Here is a 25,111-nt window from a genome sequence, read left to right as displayed (position 1 = left end):
GACACACGGGGCCTTCACACGTTGAGTCTAACATGTCTTTCACAGACACTGCCTCCCCCAGCCTGCTCCTCTTACAGGTACCTCCCCTTCTACTAACCTGGGGGAGGGTGTGCGTGAGGTGAGACCCAGCCCAGCCACCGAGAGCAAGAAACAAAGGCAGGACCAAGTGAGCCGGGTGTGGCCCTGGCTGTTTATTCCATGTGTCAACCCTGGGGCCCAGCTAATCCAGGGCACCCCCCTGGGGAGTCAGCCAGGCTCTGGCTGGCCTCAGAGGCTTCTTTGGGGTATGGGTGGGATTCAGGGTTAAGGCTAGGGAGGGACAGGAAGTAAAGTGCTTGCAGGGGCCCTTGGGGCTTGGTCCTAGCCACCCTCCCACCTCTGGGGCAGGCCAGGGGCTGGATACCCCTGGGCTGTGCAAACAGGACTCTCCGAGGCCCACGGAGCCAGGCCTGGGCGAGGGGAGGGCTCCTTCCCCGACGCCCACTGCCAGGGAGGCTCCAGGTAGGCTGGGTTGGCCCAGCAGGGGATGCATCCATCCAGAGCTGATTGTCTGCTGATTGTCTGCTTGTCTGGTCTGAGACCGCAGCTGTGTCAGCTCCTCCCAGCGCCGGGGCCTCAGGCCTGCTCCCCTATCTCCAGGGGCCACAAACCCCACTGACCCCTCACCTACGGAGCCGCTGCAGCTGTAGGAGAGGACGCTGGGATCAGGGGGAGGGGGGGCGGGCTTGGCCACAGCTGCCCGCCCTCCAACCCCAACACCTGAGCCGCTCACCTCATTCTCAACCAGGTTCCGCCTATAGAGTGCCTCCTTTGCAGCTTCCTGGGGGTCCAATGGGTGGTCAGTGGGCAGTCCGGCAGCCCTAGCCCCCCAGTACCCACCAGGACCTTGCCCGGCTCACCCTGCTGCCATCATTGCCCAGGCGCCGGGCGGCCTCTGTGTAGAACTGCAGCTGACGTTCCAGCTGGGCCATGTATTCTGAGGGGGAGTGGGGGTTAGGACGGGGCCACTGCCACCACCCCTCCCCCACATGCCTGTCCCCGAGTCCCTACCCCTCCGGATGCCTGGGCCCCCCTGCTCCAGCTGGGCCCTCTGCCACTGGCTGCGTTGCATGATGTCTTGGTACTGCTGGGCTACCTCCGGGGGTACTGGCCGCCGTGCCTGCCTGAGGGACAGGATCTGGGGGGGTGCAGGGGAGGCTGTGAGGGACCTGCCTGAGCCTGCAGCGCCCCCCAATCCTGCCCCACTGAGCCCAGTGGGTGGGCACTCACCTTCCGTTCTAGACGCTCTTGGTCAAAGGCCAGCACACTGAGGCTATGCAGTGGCCGGGTGGATCTACGGGGTGGGGATAAGGATGAGGGACTGCAAGCATCCCCCATCCTTGACCCCATTAATTTGACACGCTGGGCACTGGGGAACAGTCAGAGACAAGCCAGGCCCAACACAACCTGGTGATGACGATGGCCGTACACCCAGGCAACTGCAATGCCAGGCAGTCAAGGAGGGCTTCCTGGAGGAGGCACCAGCCAATTTGGGACCCACAGGAGTCAGAGTTGAGCAGTGGAACAGGGAGAAAGTGTGAAAATAGAGGTACTCCGGGCATGCTATCAGAGAAGCCCAGAGGACAGTGAAAACTAGGTGTAGCCATGAACCGACAGGAGCAAGTGGAGAGAGAGGAGGGTGGGTATATTGACAATGGTCAGATCAAAAAAGGTAAATATCAAGCTGAGGAGTTTAAACTGGGTCCTCCAGGAGAAGGGGAGCCACGAAAGGTTTGGAAGCAGGGAAAGGACACGTTCCAATTTGTGCCTGAAGGGAAATTATCTAGGAAGGGCTGAGATGTGAAGAGGGTTTCCTTCCAGCGTGGCCTGGCCCAGCCACTCACCTGTTTCCTGGTTCCCTCGTAGGGGCAGGCACAGGAGGGGCCTTCCCTTTGGGCCCAGCAACCTGCTTCAAAGGACAGAACCAGTATCATGAATCTTGGCCCCCTTGAACCAAGCCTCCCTCCCTAGGGTTGCTGCTGGGTGGGAGTGGTCTCACTGTGGGCACAGCTGCTGGCACAGGGTCAATGACCAGCCACCTCTCAGTCGTTGTCTCCAATTGCTGGGCTGTCAGTGGCTCTCGAATCCGGACCATCACCTCCAGCCGCCCCCCAGTGGGCCGGCGACCATCCAGTACCTGGTTGGGAGTGAAGGGCGGTTACTGAAAAGTAGGCAGCGGCTGAATGAAGGCCCACGGCTGGGATCAGGGAGAACCAGGATGATTTCCAAAGTATGAGCCCATGGGTATGACTGAGACACCAACTGGTCATAATGGAGCAGGGTGCTGGGAGTATTTAGGGCTGCGAGTGGGGTGGTCTGAGATTCCCAGGGGAGGGGCTGGGTCAGCAGTGGGAACCTTGGAGAGGCTCAGGGCAGGTGCTCAGGACTTCTCAGCAGAGAAGCCTTGTTAACGAGTGACACAGCCATGCTGGAACATTGAGATGAATGTCCATCTCACCTCAAGGATCTCCCGGACCTCGCATGCTGTCTCCAGGGTATCCAGCTTCAGCTGGGCTGTGCCCAGGACCCGGTCAGTTTTGAACAGCCCGCTGTGTGTATGAGGGGAAAAAGGATGGTTGACCCAGGGCAGCTCCCCCTCCCCAAGCCCATACAGTGCCTGCCCCCTGCCCAACTCACCCCTTGTGCACCACTTCGAACTTGATGCCTTTAGTCTGGATGGCCCTTCGGAAGCCTCGATGGCTGCGGTTGATGCATAGTTTGAACTGCTCCTTGAACTCTGCCCGGGGAAGGAAGGAGGGGTCAGGCTCTGGTCTCGTGTTCTTTCCACAGGGGTGGGGGTACCTACAGCCCATGTCGCACCAGGGGAGTCTGTGTTCTTGATCACGCTGGTCTTGTCTTTCTGAGCTTCTTCCTGGGACCAGACAGGAGACATGAAAGCTCAGGGGCTGGGGCCTGGCCTGGGACCCCTGCCCGGTCCATTCCCTAGCCTGATGGGGTTTGAACCCATCTCTCTTCAGCTCTCCACATACCACATTGGGATAGGGGAAGTCGAACCGAACGAAGACATCCAGGTCACCGGGAGACAGCCCTGTGGGCAAACAAGGGTCAGGGCTGGGCCGAGAGGTGACCCCCACAGCCCTGACCCCTGCCTGGCGCCCCCTCACCTGGGGGCGTGGGCAAGCTGATGCCCTTCACGATGAACAGGAGCATGTCATTGCTGCTGAGGTCGGGGAAGATCCTTCCGGAAAGGCAGGTGGGGAGACAGAGGCACCTCAGCCCCACTGCCTGCCCGCCTCCTTTTCCCTCGGTGGGGGCAGGGAACAAACCCCCTGATGGCCTTTGGGGGTATCTCGGCTCCACAAACTAGAGTTCTGTCCAGTTCTGCCACTGGCTAACTTTTGGGCCCTTTCTTCAGCCCGCACATACTGATTTACTACCTACTTTGCGCCAGACAGTGGCCTTGCTGCTGTGGGACCTTCTCTTCACTGACATTCCTTAAGCCCTTACTACGTGCCAGCCAGTGGCCTCATGGCTGGGGATAATAGAAGTACATGAGGGAGACCCTGTCTCTGTGCTCATGGAGCCTGAGCTGGCTGGGTGGACAGATGACCCACAAATATTGGGCTGTCGGAAAAGTCATAAAACATTTTTGCAACGAAAAACATAGAAAAAATACGTCATGACTTTTCTGATAACCCAATATATAAACAGAAAAAAAAAACAAAGCAACTCTGCAGAGAATTAAAATAAGGGGGATACTGAAGTATATATACTCAGGAGGGGTTGCTTTAGACAGGATGGTCAGGGAGGGCCTCTCAGTGGAGGTGACATCATAGGTGATTCCTGATGTCAAGAAGGGGCTGCTACATGGAAACCTGGGGAAGAGAACCTGGGGAGGGGAACCATTGGGGCAAAGGCCCGAAATGGGAACATACTTGGTGCATCCAAGGAACCAGAAAGAGGCCTGTGTGGCAGGAGACGAGCAAAGTGGGGACAATGAGTAGAGAGACAGTCATGGGGAGCCAGGCCATGCAGATATGGGGGAGCCAGAGAAAACGGTGTGGGTTTTCCTAGGTGGCTATCCTAGGTTACCCCAGGGGCTGTACGTAACCTCATCTGTAAGTGGGAAATATGATCCCAACTCCCCAGGGTGTGGGAAGACTTAAGTGGAGCAGAACCAACAACCACCATCCCGCAGGGCAGGAATGCACTTACTAGACCTTTCCCATTTCTAAATGTGTCACTACCAATGCCCCTTCACTTGCTATCCTTCACTTGCACCGCATGCCTGCCTCAGGACCCTTACACATGCTGTACTCCCACCACCAACCCAAATTCTCCTCCAGAGGCAAGTCGTCTGCCCGCTTCTGGGGAGGGCAAATCCCTCCTCAAAAGGGGATCTGGGCCAGGGACCATCGGGGCCTTACTTGATGATACTGAAGGTTCTTTGCTCAAAGCGGGCAGTGGGTGTGGGGAGACCCCGGGCGAAAGCCTGCTTCAGAGTCTCCATGCTCCGCTTACAGTCCTCTGCCAGTTTCTCAAATCTGCCGGCGAGAGAACCCTGTTCAGGTCCCTGGTCCCAGAGGTGGCTGGGGGTGCACACATCTGGCAGAGGTGGGCATGGGGGCACTTACTTGCTGGTTTCAGCGATGTTGCCCAGGTGAGTGAACTGGTTAGAGTGGTTCAGGCACATCTGGGGAGGTAGAAGACAGTGAGGGGAGGCTTGGGGGGGGAGGGGCATGACTCTGGGGTAGGCATACTGACCCAGGCTGGGGACCCCCTCACCTCATGCTGCTGCCTTATGAGCTTGGTGAGTTCACCATAGCGCCGGGCAGACTCCTGAGATAGCCCAGGGCCAGGTCGCTGAACCAGGGCGAAATCGTCCTTGTTGACAGGGGCGGGCGGCACCTGAGGAGGGGTCTGCTTGTCAGCAATGAGCGGCTCCACCCAGGGCTTTGCAGAAATGTCACCCCTCCTTAGAGAGGCCTTCCCTGACCACCACTCTGTCCTCTGCCCCTGCTCTTTCTTCTTTCCCAAGGAGAAAAATAACACTCAGAGAGAAGTGGATGGTCCTGCTCAAAATGGCAGAATTTGTTAACTGTTTCCCCCAAATCTGATCCATTCCCTCTTCCCTAGTAATGGAAGTCTGGCTGGGCACACAGCAGCCCCACAAGAGAGTACATGTTCCAGCCTCCGTTGCAGCTCAGTGGGAGGCGAGCAGAAGTGATGGCTAATCCACGTCACTTCCTTTAGAGGAAAACTGCTTAACCTGCCCTTTTTCTCCCTCACGGCTTCCCACAGGTGGGATGCAGACAGATCAGTGATCCACTTAAAGAACCTGGGCTCTGGAGGGCTTTATCTTTCAAAGCCCAGAGTACCCTGACTGTTGCATGCAAGAAACATAAAAATCTGTCTTGTTTAGCCAGTCTTGGAAGGGGCCTATTTGTTACAGGAGCTCAACCTATACCCTAATATACTCCAAGCCACATGGCTGCTAAGTGGCCAGAGCCCAGTGGGCAGGTGCCTGGGAAGGTCCAGCAGGCCTAGGGGGCTCACCTTGGCGATGTCCACAGGTAGCCCGTTGCGGGAGGCCTCCAGCATGGGCTCCAGCCCCTTGGCCTGGCGCAGGTGCATCTTGGCACCCTCCATGTCGTTCTTCTGCTTGGCTCGCAATGCAGCCTGCAGGAGCTGCTTCTTCCGGCCCTCCAGGAAGGCCAGCTGCTGCTGGGCTATGGGCACAGGGGCATCAGCAGGTGCTGCCCAGCCCATGGCCAGGCGATGGGCAGCCAGGGCCGGGAGGGGCACCTACCTCTGGTGGATGTGCCTTTGGGGGCTGTTTTGGCTGCTGGGGTAGATCCTGGCTGGGGTGCCTTTGCAGCCTTGGGTTGAACCATGGGGGCCACCGGGCTATTGGGCTGCTGAGGGACAGAGAGGAAGTTCAGAGCTTTCTCAGCACCTGTGATGAGGCCACTCTTCAAATGGTCAGGGCCTGACACTGACGACAGTGACCATCTTAGTTTCTGTTTCCTCAGCACCAAACACCACATACAGTTGTGTTCTCATTAAAGCTCTGCAACAGCCCTGGGAAGCAGGGACTATGACTATGCCTACTTTACAGATGAGGAGACTGAGGCTCAGAGGACAAAATATCCTGCCCATGGCCACACAGCCAGGAAGTGGCAGGACCAGGACATGAGGCTGGTTCTTGCTGGCTCAACACCAGAACTGTCAGGCTTTCCTTCACTGCGACTTCCTGCCTCACCCCAAGGCCTTGCCCCCGGGCCCTCACACCTTCTTAGGCTCGTCATCCTCTTCATCCTCTGGGCCTTCATCCTGGTTGGCCAGCTTCATGGCAGTCTCCAGGACCCCCACCAGGCTCGGCGGATTGGGCTCGGAGGCCTCCAGGCCCTGGATGGGGGGAAAGCCTATGCGGCCAGTCAGGGCCCAGTCAGGAAGGAGGGGTCCCACACCATTATGGTGGAGACGTGGTTTCCTCCCCCCGCAAAAGAGCCTTGGGCCTTTGAATCTACTTTAAATGCAGGAAAAAGCTGCTGGCGGTTCGGTAGAGACACCCCACACCACGCGGAACCTCCCTCCTGTCTCTTGGCTCCTCCCATCGGACCCCGGGCCTTGACCAAACTCTAAGGTGCTCTGCTGGGCACAAGGGACAGTCCTGGGCCTGAGGGGACTTCCAGGGGACCAAAGTACAGGGAAGTCATTGCTCTTAGCGGGGATGCACAGGTAACTGAAAAGACCCAGACGACACCTCCAACCCACTGGGGGGCTGATGGGAGACTGAGTAAGTATCTGTAAAGCTGAGAGCTGATGACTAGGAAGGAGAAGTCAAACAAAGAAGAAATGGAGGGATCAGAGAGCAGTGGGCTGGTCGACAGGCTCTTCAAATAAAACCCCGATTTTTAGTGTTTGCCAATTTCCATGGAGTAAACACTCCCGTTGTGACTGATTTTAAGCTACCCATCGTCTAACAAGCTTACAGAATTCCTAAATGTGTAGCAATCAGCTCCCTGAGTCTGGATAGTCAGGAGGACTAGCACTTGCAAAGGCTCAGAGGCTGGAGGGATAGGGTAGGGGCAGGGCCTACCTGGGGGCACTGGCAGCTCAGTCACATCCACAGCTCGGCCAGCCTTGTGGGCTCGTATGGCATCTTGGTATTGCTGTGGGGCATACAGGTGTTAGAGCTCCCTGGGCACAGTCTTCAGGGGCTGCCACCCACCCACTCGGCCCCCAAGCACCTTGACAATACGTTCATGCATACGAGCCTTCCGCTGGTCCCCTTTGGTTTTAGCCTGGGCCGCGGCCACTTGGTATCGCTCCATTCGCTGCTCCAGGGCCTCCAGGAGAGTCCGTGGGGATGGGGGAACCTCTGAGCCAGATGAAGTGGGGAACAGGGTTAAGAGTTTTGGAAGGGGAGACTGTTTTGCCCTGGCCTGCCCATTCAGAGTCCCAGGAGCCTACCTGGCATGGAGGGCACTGTGGCAGAAGTCAGAGGCTGTGGTGGTGGTGATGGTGAGTCTGCGGGCAGCTGATCTGGGGACAGAGAAGTCCAGTGCATTGAGGGGCTTGCTTATGGCCACCCCACCCCCAGGCCCGTGTGGCCTGAGCAGGTCCCCAGGCCTGACCAAAGTGGGTGTCAGCATCAGGAAGACGTCAGTGGAAGCCTCCAAAAGTCCTAGAGGATGGGTAGGTGCAGTGCTCACCAGGTGGAGGGGGCAAGCGCGACAGGTCCACAGGCTCCCCCCGGCTCAGGGCCTCCAAGACAGCATCAAAGCTCTGTGAGAAGGAAGGAGATCAGGGCAGGAGGCTGCAGCTGGAGCCAGGACCCTGTGAGGAGCCTCCATGGCCTGCCATGTGACAGAGGACTCCCAGCTCTGCCCTTTCCTTTGCACCATCTTGCTCAACACTTAGGCCCATTTCATAGAAAAGATAAACTGAGGCTTCAAGAAGTGCAGCCAATGACACCTAGGGAGTGACCATGCCGGGATTCAAATTTAGGTCTATGTGACTTCACAGCCCATGTTCTTTGCCACTGTGCAATGCTGGAAGCATCCTGTCCTGTCCGTCCAACCCTGTCCATCAGTCTAGACACACCTTGGCCACACGGAAGTATCTGGCGGCGGCAGAGGTATCTCCCTGCTGCTTGGCATGGAGGGCAGCCAGCTTGTACTCGCGTTGGCGGCTCTGCAACTGGGCCAGGGGGCCAGTGCTGCAGGGACCTGGAGGGGAAACAGCGTACAAACCATTTCTATTCTCACAACAGAGACTGCTCTTAATCCCATTTTATAGATGTGACAACTAAGCCTCAGAGAGGGGATGCTGTCTCCCCAAAGTCACACAACCTGAAGAATGCGTGGTGGGGACTCAGCTCAGGCCTGGGAAGCTCTGGAGCCTCTGCTGTTTTGCCTCCCAAAAATTTTTTGGAAAATATTATGTATTCTTATGCATTTTTTTTTTAAGCTGAGCCATCCTGCCACCTGTTGGCAGCTCAGCGGCTGCTCAGCTCGGGCCGGGAATCGAACTGCTGTTGCTCAGAGCTCACACTCTTGAGCGAGCTCTTAACCAACCGAGCCACTCGGCCGGCTCTCCTTATGCATTTTTAAGTTGACATCTAAAATTTCTCATCTTAAGTTTCAAAAGTGGCCAAGGTTGTCATTCCAAGTGTCTTGCAAGAATTGACATCTGAAAAAGAAAACCATCACACCACTCTTTTAAATCTAATGTAGTTTACTACCATGGTAATTGGAAAATCACCAATACTCTTGTTTAATTTTTCTTTAATATGGCAAAATACATAAAAGGTAAAATTCACTATCTTTAAGTGTTCAGTTTAGTGGCGTTTGGTAGTACATTCACATTGTTGTGCAGCTACCATCACCATCCATCCATAGAACATTTTTCATCTTCCCAAATTGAACCTCTGTCCCCATTAAACACTGACTACCTATCCCCCCTCCCTCAACCCCTGGCACCCACCATTCTCCTTTCTGTCTATGAATGTGACTCTCTAGGGACCTCACGTTAAGTGAAATCATACAGTATTTGTTCTTTTGTGACTGGCTTATTTCATCTAGCATAACATCCTCAAGGTTCATCCACATTGTAGCAGGTGTCAGAATGTCCTTTCTTTTTTAAAGATTTTTTTTTTTAAAATTGGGGAATTGAGGGATGGGAACAGTGCTGGGGAATTGGGGGAAGGGGAACAGACAAGTTGCTGTCCTTTTGTTCTTCAGTCTAGTTGTGGAGGACGTTGCTTCACTGGCCCAAGTTGGCACCATCATTGTGCTCTTCCCGGGCGAGGCAGATCAGTCGCCGGCTTCTGGACGGCCGCTCACAGTGGCTGCTGGCCGCTCACGCTGGCTGCTGGCTACATACGGTAGCCCATGGCAACCCACTGCAGCAGGGGCTGCAGCCTACACCGTCGCCGGGGACTCACTGCAGCCCAGCTCCAGGTTGAGCTGTTGTTCAGCATCTTAGCTGTAGAGGGCAGTGTCACTGGCCCTCATATGTGGGATCTGAACCGGGGCCCTCTGGCGTCCCAAGCCAGCTCTTAACCAATGCGCCACTCGGCCGGCCCAGAATGGCCTTCCTTTTTAAGGCTGAATAATGTTCCATTGTATAGATATACTATTTTGTTTATCCATTCATTCATCAATAGACACTTGGGTCACTTCTACCTTTTAGTTACTGTGAATAATGCTGCTAGGAGATGGGTGTACAAATATCTCTGTGTCCCTGCTTTTGATTCTTTTGAGTATATACCAACATTTACTTGTAAAATATTTCCCAGGGTTCACTTTTAACAGTTGGGAATTTCACATCTCCGCCTCTTATTTCTATCCACATCCCCCACAGAATTTTATCCTATCATGATCTATCTATGTGGGCCCTTGAAAGCCTTTTTTTGACCACCCTATCACACATTTGCAACCAAAATACATTTATGTGGTGTATCAGCAAAGTTGGGAAACAGAGGATTAAACCACTTTTTAAATAGTATGTTAGTTACAGTTTTAGATAATATGCGTAACACATTTTCAAAAGAAGTATTTCTAAATTCAAAATAACAAGTACCATTGTTGGTATAAAAGAGCAAAGCATAATGGATACACTACCTACTATCCACAAATCCTAGAAACACCTGGGAAACAGCCTGCGTTGTACTTTTTCAGACTGACAACTGGACCCACTGCTGTAAGTTTGGGGGTATTTGCTTGAGAAGGTGTCTGCAGGTTGACGCAAAGCACCTTGACATTTGACTGGTTTTATCTTCTGTCATTGCAAGTCTCGGTCTTAAAAAATTTTCTTCTGGGGTTGAATTATTGTAACAATTATATTTAGTACGTAATTGAGCAAAGCCTAAATATCTCAAGCTTTCTAATAAATAACTTTTACATATCAAGAGTAAAATTTTATCGGCAAGGCACCTCTTGCTGGAAGTGGATGGAGCAATACTGTGTGGTCACAGCCTGGGCTAAGACCAAAGGGTAACAACGGAAGGCTCCCATGCATGAGCACATTGTCCAGGTGCATGGGGGCCGAGTGGGTGGGTGGGCAGCCCCTGAAGACTGTGTGGAGGTTGGGTCCACCTCCTCACATTTAGCTACTATTTCTCCACTTATTCCTTTCCTACTTTCCTTTTTCCTTTTTTTAAAGTGTAGAGAAACCTGCTTCACACTAATAAATATGTATAGATAGGAAGAGACGGAGTCTTGTAATTATGACGTTACACAATTCTCTGTATCCTTGCCAAGCTATATGCCAAAAAATGGCAGCATGAAAAATTTGGGGTAGTTTTGGCCAAGAATTTCAGGTGATGATTTCCAACCGTCCTTCTTGAACTTTGCCGAAAACAATGGCTTACAGGCCAGCCTGGCTGCAGAAGGATTTAGAGATCCGGTGTCCACATTCTCACCCCCAGATCGGCCTTTTATGTCATCTCATTGGTTCCCACCGGGGAGCGTTTGTCCCTGGAACAGAGCCCAGAGTTCAGATTCTAGAAGGGAGAGGGGTGGGTACTCCTTTTCTACAGTGGGAGGAGGGTGACCAAAGAGAGGAGGTTAGGAAGGTAAACCTCTGGGTAGATGCATCCTCCAGACAGGTGAGTTTTAGGAGAAAAGACAGATAAGCTGACAGCTTGAAAATTATTCATTTAAAACTCTATATGTGGGAATGTTACTCAGTCCTAAAAAGGAACCAGAGTTCTGACACAGACTACAATGTTATGCTAAGTGAAGGAAGCCAGACACAAAAGGACAAATACATTTGTAACTAAAATACATTACTATGGGTTGGGGGAGGGGGAGGGGGAGTTGGTGTTTAATGGGGACAGAGTTTCTGTTTGGGGTGAAGTTTGGGAAATAGAGGTGACAGTTGTACAACATTGTGAATGTACTACATGCCACTCAATTACACACTGAAAAATGGAAAATGTTATGTTATATATATTTTACCACCACAAAAAAAAAAGATATTAATAATGAACTCGGGGGGCATGCAAACCTGGGAAGTGGAGGAGTGTTAATCAGTACAGGGCCTGCGCCCCAACAGAGAGGACAACCACTGAATATATCCCCCAACATGCTGTCAGCCCACCCCTGCCCTTGGCCTACCTGGGGGCAACTGGGGCTTTGCCAGGGGCAGCTGGGGCTTAGCCAAGCCCAAAGATGAGGCTGGGACAGTAGGAGGACCCTCCACTGTGATCCTGGGTTGTGGAGCTGGCAGGTTCACAGAAGCTGGTGGGGTAAGTACAGGAGTGTGGCTGGGAGTGGCCGCTGAGCCCTTCCCTATGGCAACAGGTGGTGGGATGTCCTCTTCATCAATGGCATTGCCCTTCCGGATAGAGGCCAGCAGGTTTTCAAGTGTCTGGGAGAAAGTGTAAATGTGGGTTTCAGAGAAGCCCGGAGCTGAGTGCAGTTATGGGGTCCCGGCACTCTCCCGTCTGCCCGCTCACCTTAAGTCCCCGGTCATAGCGCCGTATCTTCGCGCCATCTCCGGCTTGCCTAGCACTTTCGATCGCTGTCTGGTAAAGAGCCAGCCTCTCTTGCAAGGTGGCCTCCATCCCTGGGCTGGGGGCTGTGGCCTTCGGCTGCAGGAGGGGCCAGGGGAACAGTGTGGGTGGCTGATGACCCAACTTGGCCTAAGATACCTGAAGGTGTCCTTGGTTGAGGGTCTACTGCACACCAGGCATGTCTCATGTAGGCCAGTTGCCCCCACTCTGGTGGCACAGAATTTATCATCCCCTTTCCCTACTGGGGAACTGGGGCTCTGAGGTGTCCAGTCATCTGCCTAAGGTTGCATGGCTGAGAAAGGCAAGGGAGGGCCTTGAACCCTGGGCTGTAGGGAGCAGGGCTGTCGGAGGTATACCTGGGTCACAGGAGGGTGAGACTCCAAAGTCTTCTGCTCCTCCTCAAGGACCTCATTTAATTCTGCCTGTAGGGACACAAAGTCACAGGTCTGTGTGAGGGCCCAATGGATGAGGCAACAATGGTAGGGAAGGCCTCCTGCCCCATCCCAGACACTCACCAGCAAGTCATCATCAGCCTCCACATCCTCCTCATCGGTTCCCTCCTCATCCTCATCCAGGTCTTTCATGCACAAGCTGGCCATCTTCTCAATGGCCTCCATGGGCAGGGGACCTGGTGGCAGGGGGAGGCACCAGGTGGACCAAGATTCTTCAAGAGTCCCCAGCCTCGGGCCGGCCGAGTGGCTCAGCTGGTTAAGAGCCCAGCTCTGAGCAGTAGGGCTGCGGTTTGGATCCCACATTGAGGGCCAGTGACGCTCACCCTCTACAGCTAAGATGCTGAACAACAGCTCGACCTGGAGCTGGGCTGCTGTGAGTCCCCGGCAACGGCGTAGGCTGCAGCAGGGCTGCATTGGGCTGCCGTGAGCTAAGTGAGTGGCTGGCAGTCAGCGTGAGCGGCTGGTAGCTGGTGTGAGCTACCGGGAGCTGCTGTGAGTGGCCGACCAATGACAGGCGACCAATTGCCTCACCCGGGAAGAGCGCAATGATAATACCAACATGGGCCAGTGAAGCGACGTCCTCCACAACTAGACTGAAGAACAAAACAGCAATTTGTCTACCTGTCTGTTCCCCTTCCCCGATTCCCCAATGCTGTTCCCCTCCCTCCAATTCCCCAATACAATCTTTAAAAAAAAAAAAAAGAGTCCCCAGCCTCCCATCCTGGTCACCCACAGCCCCCAAGAATAGTGTAGCAGGCAGTGGGGCAGTATGTCTCCCTCCAGGCCCTTCCATGGCATCCCACTGTCCTCAGGCAGTGATCCCACTCCCCAGAAGACCTCGCCACCCTCATCCTTTCCTTATCGAGCCCAGGTTCACACTTTGGCTCTGGAACTTTCCCACTGTGGATGTTGGGCAAGTTGGGTGACTCAAACTTTTTATGGCTCTGTGCATGTCCAAAAATGACTGCAAAAGAGTTGCATGTATTGATTTGGAGTTACAAATAAATTTTAGCCAGTAGGTGAATTCACAAATACGGAATCTGTGAATAATGAGGATCAACTACATTAGCTGAAAAGTATAAAGGCTCCGTTTGCCCGCTGCCTCCTGCCATTTCTCCCAGGGCCTTTGCATATGCTGTGACCCCTCCCAGAAGTGTTCCCCAACTCTTCACATGGCACTATCCATCATGGGTGCCTCCTCCGGAAATCCCGCCCCAGCTCACAGGTCTCTCCCATCGCTCTGTTCTTAACTATCCCAGCCCTGATCACAGGACAGCGGGTTGCACAACTAACCAGGTCCTTTATGAACACTAGAAGATTAGCTCCTGTGATGTAACTGTGGGTTGTTCCCATTTTACAGATGGGAAAACTGGAGTCCACACAGGTGCTAGGACTCAAATCACAGCCAGTAAGAGGTAGAGTTGGGATTCGAACAGTCACTCTGGGTCTGGGGTTGATCACTTAACCTTTAACCCAGACCGTGGATTTCCAGGAGGGCAGGGACCTTTTCTGTCTCCTTTCCTCCATCTCCCCAGCACCCATCTCTGAACCCTGCCCATAGAGGGGGCTGAGGAAATGTTCCAGGGTGGTTTGATCTCACCTTTGCCTTTGAGCTTCTCCAGGGCTTGGGGCTGGCCCCCCACCAAAGCCAAGAACTCGGCCTCCAGTTCCTCATTGTTAACTCCATCCTCAGGGATCATCAGGCCATCCGAGGATAGATCAACCAGCAGGCCCAGCTGCGGGAACAGCAAGAGTCCAGTCAGACCTTGGGATGCACCCCACCTTGCCAGAAGCAGCCACGATGGACCCAGAGTCCCCTCAGGATGAAGAGAACCCAGGCCTCCTGGGGAAAGCCATTTCCCTGGGAGTGCCAGGAGGCTAGAACAGGCCCAGAATGCAACAGGTATGCCAAGATAGGCCAGGCCCTCTGGCATAGATCAACATGGGACAAAGGGCAGGCAGGGAGACCCAGCTCCCTGTCCTGAGCCCGCACCTGTGATGCGCTGTTTGCTGAGTGCAGTGGGGAAAGCAGGCCACACACTCTGCCCAAAGCACAGCCACTCTGAACACCTGGATTTTTCCTTCCAGCATCCTCAGCAGAGGGGGCCATGCAAGAAGGTTGGTAGCCTAGGGCCAGTCGAGTGGCGCCTTGGTTAACAGTTGGCTAGAGACACCTGTTGGCTAGAGACACCCGAACAGGGCCCCAGTTCGGATCCCACATGTGGGCCAGTGACGCTGCGCCCTCTACAGCTAAGATGGTGAACAACAGCTTGACCTGGAGCTGGGCTGCCATGGGTCGCTGGCAGCGTTGTAGGCTGCAGTGGAGCTGCAGTGGGCTCCCGTAAGCTACTGTGAGCTGCCAAGAGCCCCTGTGAGCGGCTGTCCAGTGGCTGGTGACCGATCTGCCTCAGCAGGGAAGAGTGCAATGATAATACCAACATGGGCCAATGAAGTGAAGTCCTCCACAACTAGACTGAAGAACAAAAGGACAGCAACATGTCTGTTCCCCTCCCCCATTTCCCCAAAGCTGTTCCCCTCCCCCAATTCCCCAATAAAATCTTGGAAAAAAAAAAAAAAGTTGGTGGCCTCAAGAGCAAATAGAAGCCCTGAGAGTAACACAGACATTGAAAGTGGGGTTCCTTGCCATGTAACAGACCTGTCTTCCCATCCTATCCTGGTTAATGACCCATCATGATGTGATAATATCAGGTTGAATTATACAAAATCGCCCTTTCTGTGGATCAAAAATGGCCAAATATTGGCAATTATGTATGGGTTCTTATAATAGTAATAATGATGATAGTAACATAGCCAGTGCTATGTTCTAGCACTTTCCATAAACTATCCCAATGAATTTTCACAACTGTCCTGTGACATAGGGACTCTTAGGGTCTCCATTTTATAGGTGAAGAAACTGAGGCTGAGAGCTGTGAGGCCAAGTATCCAATGTGCAGAGGCCAGGAGGAAACTTCAGGCTGGCCAGACTCTAACACCTGGCACCAAGCTATGGCCTGGGCTCCCTCCATCAAAGCTGAGAAAAATCACTCTTACAGTGCCTGGGGAAGAGGAAATGGGGGCCACAGAAGAGGCCCAGTAGCAGTCCTATGGGTTCATGGCAGCAGCCCTGGATTTGCGCTTAGCTCTGGCCAAGCTGTTAATTCCTATGACCTTGAGCAAGTGTCGTCATCTCTCTGGGCCTCAGTGTCCTCATCTGTACAATGGGGATAAAAAGAGTCTGACTTGGCCTGGCTGACCCGAGGGTTCAAAGTGTGCTCAAGTCAGGAAAGCAGTAACTGTCCTTCCCAGCCCAGGCTGAGGCCTTCCCCTCCCCTACTGGAGCTGCTGCGGCAACAGGTGGCCCTGAACCTGGGGCGATGCGCTAGGAGTTGGGAAGCCAAGGCCAGTAGGCCGCACTTTGGGGATCGAACCTCCCCTGGGGGGCGGGGGCCGGGGCTTACCTGGGGGTGGAGATCGGGTTCCCCTAGGGGGTGGGGCCCTCCCCTGAATGTATGACTTGGGTGGGGATGGTTCCCTCGGCGGGGCCGGGGGTGGGGTGGGAGGATAGAGACTCACCTGGCGGGCGGCAGCGGCGCCCTGGCCGGGAGGGCCCGGGATTCCCTTCCTCTTGTGCATCTTGCAGACAAGATCCCCGGACCACCGGCTCCCTCGCCTGGCGTTGCCCTTTCTCCTCCCCCGGGCCCTATCGCCGCGCACGCGCCCTTCCGAAGCCCCGCGCCCCTCGCCGGCGCCCGGCGATCGCCAGCCCCACGCCCTCGGTCCCTGGGGTGGCCGCCCTACTTCCGCCTCGTCGCTCGCGGGCCGCGGCACCGGAGCGAGGCCACTGGACTTGCCGGGCCCGCCGCATTGAAACTACAACTCCCGGCAGACAGTGCGCAAAGCGCGTGCGCACTGCGGGGCGGTGGAGGGTGCCGCCGGTGGTAGGGAAAGAGTCGGAGGCGTGCGCAGGTATGAGTGGCCACCCTGGCGTCGCGCATGCGCGCGGTTGGGTGTCGCAGTGAGCGGGAAAGAGAGAGCGCGCAGGTGTGAGGGCTGCGGCGGCGTCGCGTTTACTGCGTTCCGCGGCCACCTACGAGCTGCGGCCTCACCTGGTGGTCCAGGCCTGGGCAGTTCTCACGTTTTGGTGGCTGGGGTCGGGTTAGCGTGGACCTGGCCACTGGAAGCCAGACCACAGCGCTTGGGCCTTCGGACTTCCAGCCCTTCAGCTCTAGCTCCTGGGCCGGCCCGGCCTCCATGAGGGGCCAACTTACCTTTTATTTTCTCCAAAATATTTCACGCAAATAATTTAACCGAATTATTCCCCAACAGCTCCAGGCAGACCTACCTAGTTCTTGATAAGGACAAAGGGACCGCGACAACTTCTCTGGCCCAGGTCGGTTTGGGCTTGTCCGGCCACCAAGGCTGGAAGAAATTGCTCTTTGGTGACTCCTGTTTCTTCAAGGCCCCTGGCATCCCCCGAAGGGCCCCTGACTTTTTTGAAGTGCCCTAGGTGGCCCTTCTAAAGCCCCAACATGACCCCGAAGGGCCCCCATTGTTCTCTCAAAATGTCCCTGGAAGGGTCCCGGAGAACCCAGCCTGGAGGGAGGAGCTTCACACAGGCTACTCCCAACTTCGGGACCACAGCCAGCGTCCCCAACGCTTCCCACGGAAGACACCCCTGCTCTACCCCTGCCTGTGCATTCTCAGATTCTGGGCAGAAGATGGGCAATTCCCATTTTGCTCTCTGCAGCATGAAGGAGGTTTGAGTTCTTAAACAGCCATGGCCCAAAGTCGCTGTGACTCCCACCCTGTATCCTCTTGGGGCCCAACTGACCCCTCAGGGCAGCCAGATGGGTTGAGGTGGGGGTGGGGGGGCTTCTGCCCTTAGCCAATATCACTAGGTCTGTACCCGGAGACAGGGACTTCTTGTAATGATGGTATTTTGCTCATTTTCAGATTTCTCAAGGGAGGGATAAAATGAGTAAGAGGAAGAAGCTTCGGACCTCAGGTATCTGGATGTTCAAATTGATGTCTTTATTGCTGCTTCTGCTCTTAAGAGGAACCTGGGCTTATTTATTGCAGAAATGCTAACATGATCACACCAGGCTCCTTTAAAAAATTATTTCATACCTGCTAATAGGAAAACTATAAATTCTGGAGAAGTGCATAAAGTAGAAAGTGAAAGCCTTGTGGTGCTTTGTCCAGCCTCTGGTGGGATCCCACAACCAAGGGAATGCCCTCAGGCTTCGCGATGGGGTACAGCCCCCATGCAGGCCCACTCTCAGAGGCCACCACTGAATAGAGCTTGACATGCTGCAAGGCCATCTGGTGTGTGGCTAAGTGCTTCATTCTCGAATCAAAAACCTGTTTCCTCCCAGCTCTGCTGCTCACTGTGTGATGGCAGATGACTTACTCTGTGTCTCCTGTCCTCCTTCTGTAAATAAGGGATAATAAGAGTACCTCTCAGTGATTCGCAACCTGGTGGGGGGAGGAATTTGCCCTCCAGAGGATATTTGACAATGTCTAGAGACATTTTTGGTTTTCACAGTTGCTGGTTTTTTGGGGGGGCGGGGGTGGGGGGGCGTATTGGCATCTAGTGGGTATAGGCCAGGAATCTGTTCAAAATCATAGAATGCACAGGACAGTACCCACAACACAGAATGATCCAACCCCACATGTCAGTAATGTCCCAGTGCCCAGGCTGAGAGCCATGTCCTAGAGCTCACATGTGGATTAGTATTTGTAAAGCACTGAGAGGAAACTCTAGGTAGTACACAAGTATATGTTGCCATTATGATTGTCCTTCCAGACTTAAAAAAAACAAAAACCCAACTTTTCATTTTGAAATAATCTTGGGCTTACAGAAAAGTTACAAAAATAGTTCAGAGTTCTTTGTACCCTTCCCCTAATGTTAACACCCATCACAGCCACAGGACGAGGATCAATCATATAGTACACTATTAAAAAAAACACCCAGGATGAACCTGAGTACACTACTTCTTCCAAACTTTTTCTGTGTATACACAAATATAGTGGGTTTTTTGGAAAAATAGAATCATCACTTCGTGGTGTATTGAGACTGTCTGTACTTGTCCATATACACATAGAATTTCCTCGTTCAAAAAGAAAAAAAAAACAGTATTGCATAGTATAGCTCCATTACCTTGTCTGTTGTCTAAGGTAAGTCAAACGTCTTAAAAGTTGATTAGTGACTTCTTTACTTAGTGCTTAATGAACTTACAGAGTAACACTCATTTTTTCCCCCAAAATGTGGGACTGAAAATAAATGATCAACAGATCGAAAATATTTTGTGTAGAGATGAGCAACAGGCTGCTTGGAGATACAGGAATTTAGCTGACCTTGGAGGGGGAAGCTGGGGACAGCCAGGCCCACCCACAGCAAGTCATTTGGGGCCTCTCTTGGCAGTGGACTCCCCAGTTCAGTAGACCCCTGGGCTGGCCCCGGACAGCTGTTTCTGTATGTCCTGGATGGGGTGGAGAGAGAGGAAGATGATTCTGGCAGGTGGTGAAAGAAGCCCTTTCCCTCCCAACATCTTTGGCCTTTGGTGTTGAACACAAGGTTCTGCCTTAGTTTTTCTTAAATTAGTCCTGTGGGGACAGATCACAGGAAGGAAATGGGAGGCTCTTTGCCTCTGTTGATATTTTTGCTTTTTGCTTGGTACAAATGTCCATTAGCAAAGCAAGCTAGTGTTTGGGCATCTTAAGAAACCAAATAAACGAAGCTGCTACATTTTATCTTTTCTGGCAGACCACAGGTGGGAATGTGTTTGTGTAAGAAACTCATTGGAGCTTCACTCTGGGTGCAGTGCTGGGGTGGGCACCTGAGGGAGGGCTAGGAGGCAGGTCAAGGACGAGAGCAAAGGTTTCAGCAGACTTAGTTCCTGCCCTCAAGGTCTAGTCAAGGGAAAAAGAAAAATGATTCTCACAGAGAGAGCTAATCAAATACACAGCAGTGAGTTAGAGTTCAGAATGGGCACACGTGAACCATAACTGACAGAATTAGAAGAAATTACAGGAAAGTCGCTGTGGCCTAGTGGAACACAAACAGCTGAATAAATGCTGAGGAGGACCCTCAGCACTGGTGTTAGGAGGAAAGGGAGGGAGCTTATTCAATGGGTTTATTTCATGGTGTATAAGGAACTCCAGGAAGATCAGGCTTGGATCTGGTTTGTCCTTTTGTCCTCACTACCTGGTCAGCAGCACTGTACATAGTAGCTGCTCAACAAATGCTGAAGTACACTTAAGTGCGCAGACTATCCTGCATGTGCCTCGGCTTTATCGTCTGTAAGATGGGAATAACCACAGGACCCTACTTCAAAGTTTTGTCATAACACACCTAAGTTCTTAGGAGAGTGTCTGGCATGGAACTCACTAGAGTCAACCCTTATTTTATTTTATTTTTTTATTTTTATTTATTTATTTATTTTTTAAAAGATTTTATTGGGGAATTGGGGGGATGGGAACAGCGTTGGGGAATTGGGGGAGGGGAACAGACAAGTTGCTGTCTTTTTGTTCTTCAGTCTAGTTGTGGAGGACGTTGCTTCACTGGCCCAAGTTGGCACCATCATTGCGCTCTTCCCGGGCGAGGCAGATCAGTCGCCGGCTTCTGGATGGCCGCTCACTGCGGCTGCTGGCCGCTCACGCTGGCTGCTGGCTGCACACGGTAGCCCATGGCAACCCACTGCCACTGGGGCTGCAGCCTACGCTGTCGCTGGCGACTCACAGCAGCCCAGCTCCAGGTTGAGCTGTTGTTCAGCATCTTAGCTGTAGAGGGCAGTGTCACTGGCCCTCATATGTGGGATCCGAACCGGGGCCCTCTGGCATCCCAAGCCAGTTCTTAACCAACGCGCCACTCGGCCGGCCCTATTTTATTTATTTTTTAAGATTTTTATTGGGGAATTGGGGGAGGGGAACAGCATTGGGGAATCGGGGAAGGGGAACAGACAAGTTCCTGTCCTTTTTGTTCTTCGGTCTAGTTGTGGAGGACATTGCTTCACCAGCCCATGTTGGTATTATCATTGCACTCTTCCCTGGGTGAGGCAGATCGGTCGCCGGCCATTGGATAGCTGCTCACGGCAGCTCATGAAAGCGCACGCCAGCTGCCAGCCAGCCCCACTGCAGCCTAAGCTGGCGCCTCATGGCAGCCCAGATCCAGGTCGAGCTGTTGTTCACCATCTTAGCTGTAGAGGGCACAGCGTCAGTGGCCCTCATGTGGGATCTGAACTGGGGTCCTGCTGCTCAGAGCTGGAGTCCCAAGCCAACTCCTAACCAATGTACCACTTGGCTGGCCCAAGAGTCAATCCTTATTATTTTATCATTGAATAAATTATTCCATTGGGGCCAGATTTGGGGAGGTCTCACAAGCCAGCCACTATTGGCAATTTCTGTGTAAGGGAGTTTCTTTCATCCGAAAAATAGATGTTAATAAACACCTTTAGGCTCTAAATTGCTCTTAGTGATGGGAAAGGTATTGCTTAGATACAAGGGACCAATTGGCAGCTAAGACATCACTTCCTTAGCACTTAATGACATTGGGTCTCAGTTTTCCCAGGATGGCTATTCTTCAGGAGTCATGGAAAACTAGAGTGGTACATAATTTAGTTGTATCTGCATTTCCCGGGAAGTGATCTACACATGTTTATTCAGTCATCTATCAAGTATTTATTGAGCACTGACAGTGTACTAGATGCTCTTCTAGGCGCTTGAGTCTCAGCAGAGAGTGAGATGGATGAGGCCTCTCCCTGCATGGAGCAGGTTGCGGTGAAGGAGACAGATGACCCAGTACATCGATAACTGCAGAAAAGCTATGAAGTGAATAAAATTGCATGGGCCTGAAAGGGATGCTCTATAGAGAAGTCTGGGAATGGTCTCTCTGCAGGGATGTATCAGCCGAGACCAAAAAAAGTCAGCACACACCTCTCACCACTTCCCCAGAGAGATAGTAGACTGGGCCAGTTCGTCTCGTGGTTTGAAGCCAGGCCAGGCCACCTCAGGATTTGGCCTCAGTCATGACCAGTCCATAGATAAAAAGCCTTTGAATTCCATAGACTTTTAATGATAGAACATAAATGATAGAACCTGGATGAGGTTCTGTCCTATCTCTCGCTCTCCAGGCAAGAATCAGAGCAGGGGTTTCCTGTCCTTGGAATAAACCTGCTCTCATTGCAGAAGTAGCCCTGCAGGTCTGATTGTCTGTCATGGCAGTGCGTGCTCCTGGCATCCCCTATCCCTTTTTCTTTCTTTGTCTTTAAACCAGGAGAAGGAATCCATCTTCTGAAACCCCCAAAGAACCCAAGGCTCAGAGACTCTGATGGGGTCCCCCAGAGTTCCGAGTTGGGCCCTTTGCATCACTCTGAAGAGTCGGAAGGCAGGTCAGGACCTGCTCCCTCTGCAGAGCAGAGTGGGGAGGAACCAGGACAGGCGGCCTCCAGGTAGGTGGCTCAGAACATTTCAGCAAGCTTCCCTATTGACAGTGGGCACAGCGCAGCAGCCCAGTGAACAGGAGGGTGCAAAAGGAAGGGGGCCAACATGACCCATCCAGTGCCATGCCTCCCCCCAAGGGACTCAGGGCCTTTGGATTGTGCTTCTCAAAGCTTTCCTCCTGGGACCCTATATCAAGAAAGGTTGATATTTTAATCACAGGCATGGAAAACCTTGAATTTTTCAAGGCCACTTAGTTATAGAATGCAACTTGTCCTGTCTGCTGATCAAATCCATATTTATCCTACATTCCTTCTTGATCAAGAAGGTACCAAAGGAGTAGGTCTGTGAAATAATAACCCATAAAAGAGAATCATTATATGGTAGGCAGAGTGCTAATAACAAACACCTTACACATATCAGCCCATTCAGTCTCTTGGCACTGTGAAGTAGGTTTTTATCCCCATTTGAGAGATGAGGACTCTGAGTCTTCGAGAGATCAAATGACTTGCCCAAGGCCACTGAGCTGGTGCGAGGCAGGCTGAGATTCTAGCTGTGTCTTGCTCCTGTGCTCTTAACAACTATGGTTTCCCAGTTCCCTTATTTTTTTTCCAGGAAATAATATAATTAAGCAGGTGGGGAAAAAGAAGGAAAGGAGAACAGTTTAGTCTGTCCACAGGGTTAAACCACATGTAACTATAGCAAAGTAGAAAGGGTTATTGTGAATTAGGAGAAGGCAGTTTCCTGCTCCCTGAAGCCTTCAAAGAAGGTGTCATGGATTGGACTACCAAATTTTCTGAGTAAAAATTGTGGACTGACAACTGTTTTCGGGGGGTGCAGGGATGTATGTGTCTGATCTCAGGTCATTGCAGTCTTAGGACTTAAGGCAGCCCTGCTCTGTGAGAGGGACCACATGTCACACCTAAGCCGTTTTCCCAGACATGACAATGCCACTCTGCTCCTCAACCCTGGAGAGGCCAACAGGACTGATGAGGTCGCAGCCACTATCCAACCTGCCATTTGTGTTCATAAGAATAGTCAGAAGCCACAGAAACAGGTTCCCGCCATTTTGTTTTTGTTTTTTAAATATATTATTAAGAAACACCCTGTGCACAGAATATAATAGAAAAAAATCATAAAGCAAACAAGCTTAACACATTTATGTTGAGAAATGAAATCTTGCCAGCACTCAGAAGCCACCCAAACAACCCATCCCAATTAAAATTTTCTAACAGACTCTTGCTAGCAGCATCTAGACTTATTCTGTCTCCATAACCTCCCCTGGCACAATTCAAGCCCATTAGCATATCTTCATGTTTTATCCTGTTGCATTTCTAAAGTTTTTAAATCATGAAATTTTAGTTCCAGATTTTGGTCTTTATTTTTTTTACAACATACATATTCACATTTATTTAAATATAATCATAACCTCACCAGTGTTTTTTTAAAGATTTGATTTTTTAGAATAGTTTTAGGTTCACAAGTGGGAGATACAGCACTTTCCCACGTACTCCTTGTCCTCACACATGCATAGCCTCCCCATTATCACCATCACTCATCAGAATGGGTCCTTTTTTTATTATTTTTTTTTTTTTAGCAAAGATCAACCTATATTGACATATCATAATCACCCAAATTCCATAGTTTACCTTAGAGTTCACACTTGGTATTGTACATCCTGTGGGTTTGGACAAATGTATAATCACATGTATCCATCATTATAGTCTCATACAGAGTAGTTTCACTGCCCTAAAAATCCTAGCCTTTTCATCTCTCCCCCTGCCCCTGGCAGCCACTGATCTTTTTACTGTCCCCATAGTTTGCCTTTTCCAGAATGTCATATAGTTGGAATCATACAGTATGTGGCCTTTTCAGATTGGCTTCTTTTAGTAATAAGCATTTAAGTTTCCTCCGTGTCTTTTCATGGCTTGATAGCTCATTTCTTTTTAGCACTGAATAATATTCCATTGTCTGGATGTACCACGGTTTATTTATCCATTGAGCCACTAAAGGCCATCTTGGTTGCTTCCACATTTTGGCAATTGTGAAGACACCAGTTTTTTAAGCCACTGTGTTTCGCATATCTGCAACTTCCCTTTTTTAGAATGTGCAGAGCTGGGGGCTGGAGTGTCAGTTCAAATGAGAATTCTCGTTCTTTCTTCAGGAGCCAATTCCTGGGGTTATAAAGGTAAAGGGCTGCCAGAGCAGGAAGCTTGGATTCTGCAATAGATTTGGGAATCCTCACCCTTAGAGTCAGATGTTCCCCAGGGCACTGCTCCCCTCCTCCATCCTACTCTCTCTCACCAGGTGCTTCAGGGCCCCCTTTCCAGGAGATTCTGAGCACTACTTTGTCTTTGGACTTCCTTCTCTGTCCCACTACACCCATTGACAACCTTGGAGGATTCCAGAGCCTGTTTTGTTTTTCTCCACTCAGTTCCCCAGATAAGGAAATAGGAGCTCCCTCCAGACTCCTTGGACAACCAGAAAAGGAGCCAATTCCTTTTCCTTCTTCCCAGGTGAGTCTGTTTTGTAGCCTTGCTTATGTGCAAAAGACACTGCCTTCTTAAGCTGGAGTTCCTGTTTCCATTCATCCTCAGGGCCAACAGGGGCTGGTAAGAGTGTACCCTGGAGAGGGAGGGCAAAGGCCATGTTTGAGACTACAAGAAAGAAACCGGTTTTGGTGTTTGGTTTCTTTCAAGACTGCATTTCTCGTTATCGTTATTGTTGCTTTGTTCTTGTTGTATCTGGTTCACAGAGCTCATTTGGGAGGTTTGTCCCCCAGTTTGCAAAACCCAAGAAGACAGAGACAAGACAAGCAGCTACAAAAGAAGAGGACCTTGGAAGTGGGGCCTTTAGCTTGGTAAGACCCTAAAGTTGGCAGGCTGAGCCCTATAGATGTGCAGCCTCTTGGCTTAGCCTTGGCAGCTGAGTTGAACCTTGGTTTTCTGGCAATGGCCAGATCTGCACCTTTCCACACCCGCATTTTTAGTGCCTCGTACTACAGATGTCTCTGGACTGCAGGTGCTGTGCAGGCAGCTCACAGACCTGTGGGAGGTGCTCAGGACAGCTGTGCCTGCACCAAAGCACTCAAGGCCTGCACCCTCTTGCCCACATTGCCTGAGAGTGAGTAAAACTCAGACAGGAAGCCCATATTCCGTTTCTGAGCCCCTTTGCTTCTCAGAAGCTTTTTTTTTTT

General features: G+C 51.9%; 2 protein-coding genes across 7 annotated transcripts in view; one reads left to right on the top strand and one right to left on the bottom strand.

The window, feature by feature from the left end:
* Positions 1–162: 162 nt before the first annotated feature.
* CC2D1A (coiled-coil and C2 domain containing 1A) lies at positions 163–16,362 on the bottom strand. Of its 4 annotated transcripts, none has more exons than XM_019664196.1 (29): positions 16,051–16,362; positions 14,078–14,213; positions 12,541–12,653; positions 12,382–12,447; positions 11,969–12,103; positions 11,628–11,880; positions 8,110–8,234; positions 7,719–7,791; positions 7,477–7,548; positions 7,254–7,384; positions 7,103–7,175; positions 6,292–6,425; positions 5,810–5,918; positions 5,557–5,729; positions 4,786–4,908; positions 4,635–4,693; positions 4,428–4,544; positions 3,165–3,238; positions 3,030–3,088; positions 2,860–2,911; positions 2,677–2,776; positions 2,498–2,588; positions 2,039–2,176; positions 1,884–1,945; positions 1,270–1,333; positions 1,051–1,177; positions 900–976; positions 773–820; positions 163–683 (listed from the first exon to the last, which is right to left on the bottom strand). In XM_019664196.1, exons 1-29 carry the CDS (start codon positions 16,108–16,110, stop codon positions 663–665), a joined length of 2,865 nt encoding a protein of 954 aa, XP_019519741.1. In that variant the 5' UTR covers positions 16,111–16,362; the 3' UTR covers positions 163–662. The 4 variants fall into 4 exon arrangements, with proteins under 4 accessions (XP_019519741.1, XP_019519740.1, XP_019519739.1 ...); XM_019664195.1 differs by having other exon boundaries at positions 1,884–1,948; positions 5,810–5,915; XM_019664194.1 differs by having other exon boundaries at positions 1,884–1,948; positions 16,051–16,361.
* BRME1 (break repair meiotic recombinase recruitment factor 1) overlaps positions 16,348–25,111 on the top strand; it is a 22,000-nt gene continuing 13,236 nt past the window's right edge. The window contains exons 1-6 of one of the 3 annotated variants that reach the window (XM_019664200.1): positions 16,348–16,443; positions 16,804–16,867; positions 17,431–17,482; positions 21,752–21,926; positions 24,350–24,431; positions 24,671–24,775. In XM_019664200.1, coding sequence (XP_019519745.1) covers positions 17,452–17,482; positions 21,752–21,926; positions 24,350–24,431; positions 24,671–24,775 — 393 coding nt within the window. In that variant the 5' untranslated portion in view covers positions 16,348–16,443; positions 16,804–16,867; positions 17,431–17,451. The other 2 variants (XM_019664201.1, XM_019664198.1) reach the window with 2 other exon arrangements.

The sequence above is a fragment of the Hipposideros armiger genome, unplaced genomic scaffold (assembly GCF_001890085.2).
Source record: "Hipposideros armiger isolate ML-2016 unplaced genomic scaffold, ASM189008v1 scaffold_417, whole genome shotgun sequence".
NCBI classification, from domain to species: Eukaryota; Metazoa; Chordata; class Mammalia; order Chiroptera; family Hipposideridae; genus Hipposideros; species Hipposideros armiger.
Note: the sequence above shows the minus strand (reverse complement) of the source record. Positions and strands in the feature narration are given on the sequence as shown.

Coding starts and splice junctions, on each gene's coding strand:
- CC2D1A (XM_019664194.1), bottom strand. CDS start 16,110: ATGCACAAGAGGAAGGGAATCCCGGGCCCTCCCGGCCAGGGCGCCGCT. Junction 4,545..4,634: donor AACATCGCTGAAACCAGCAA/GTAAGTGCCCCC, acceptor TCTCGCCGGCAG/ATTTGAGAAACTGGCAGAGG. Junction 1,178..1,269: donor AAGAGCGTCTAGAACGGAAG/GTGAGTGCCCAC, acceptor GCACCCCCCCAG/ATCCTGTCCCTCAGGCAGGC.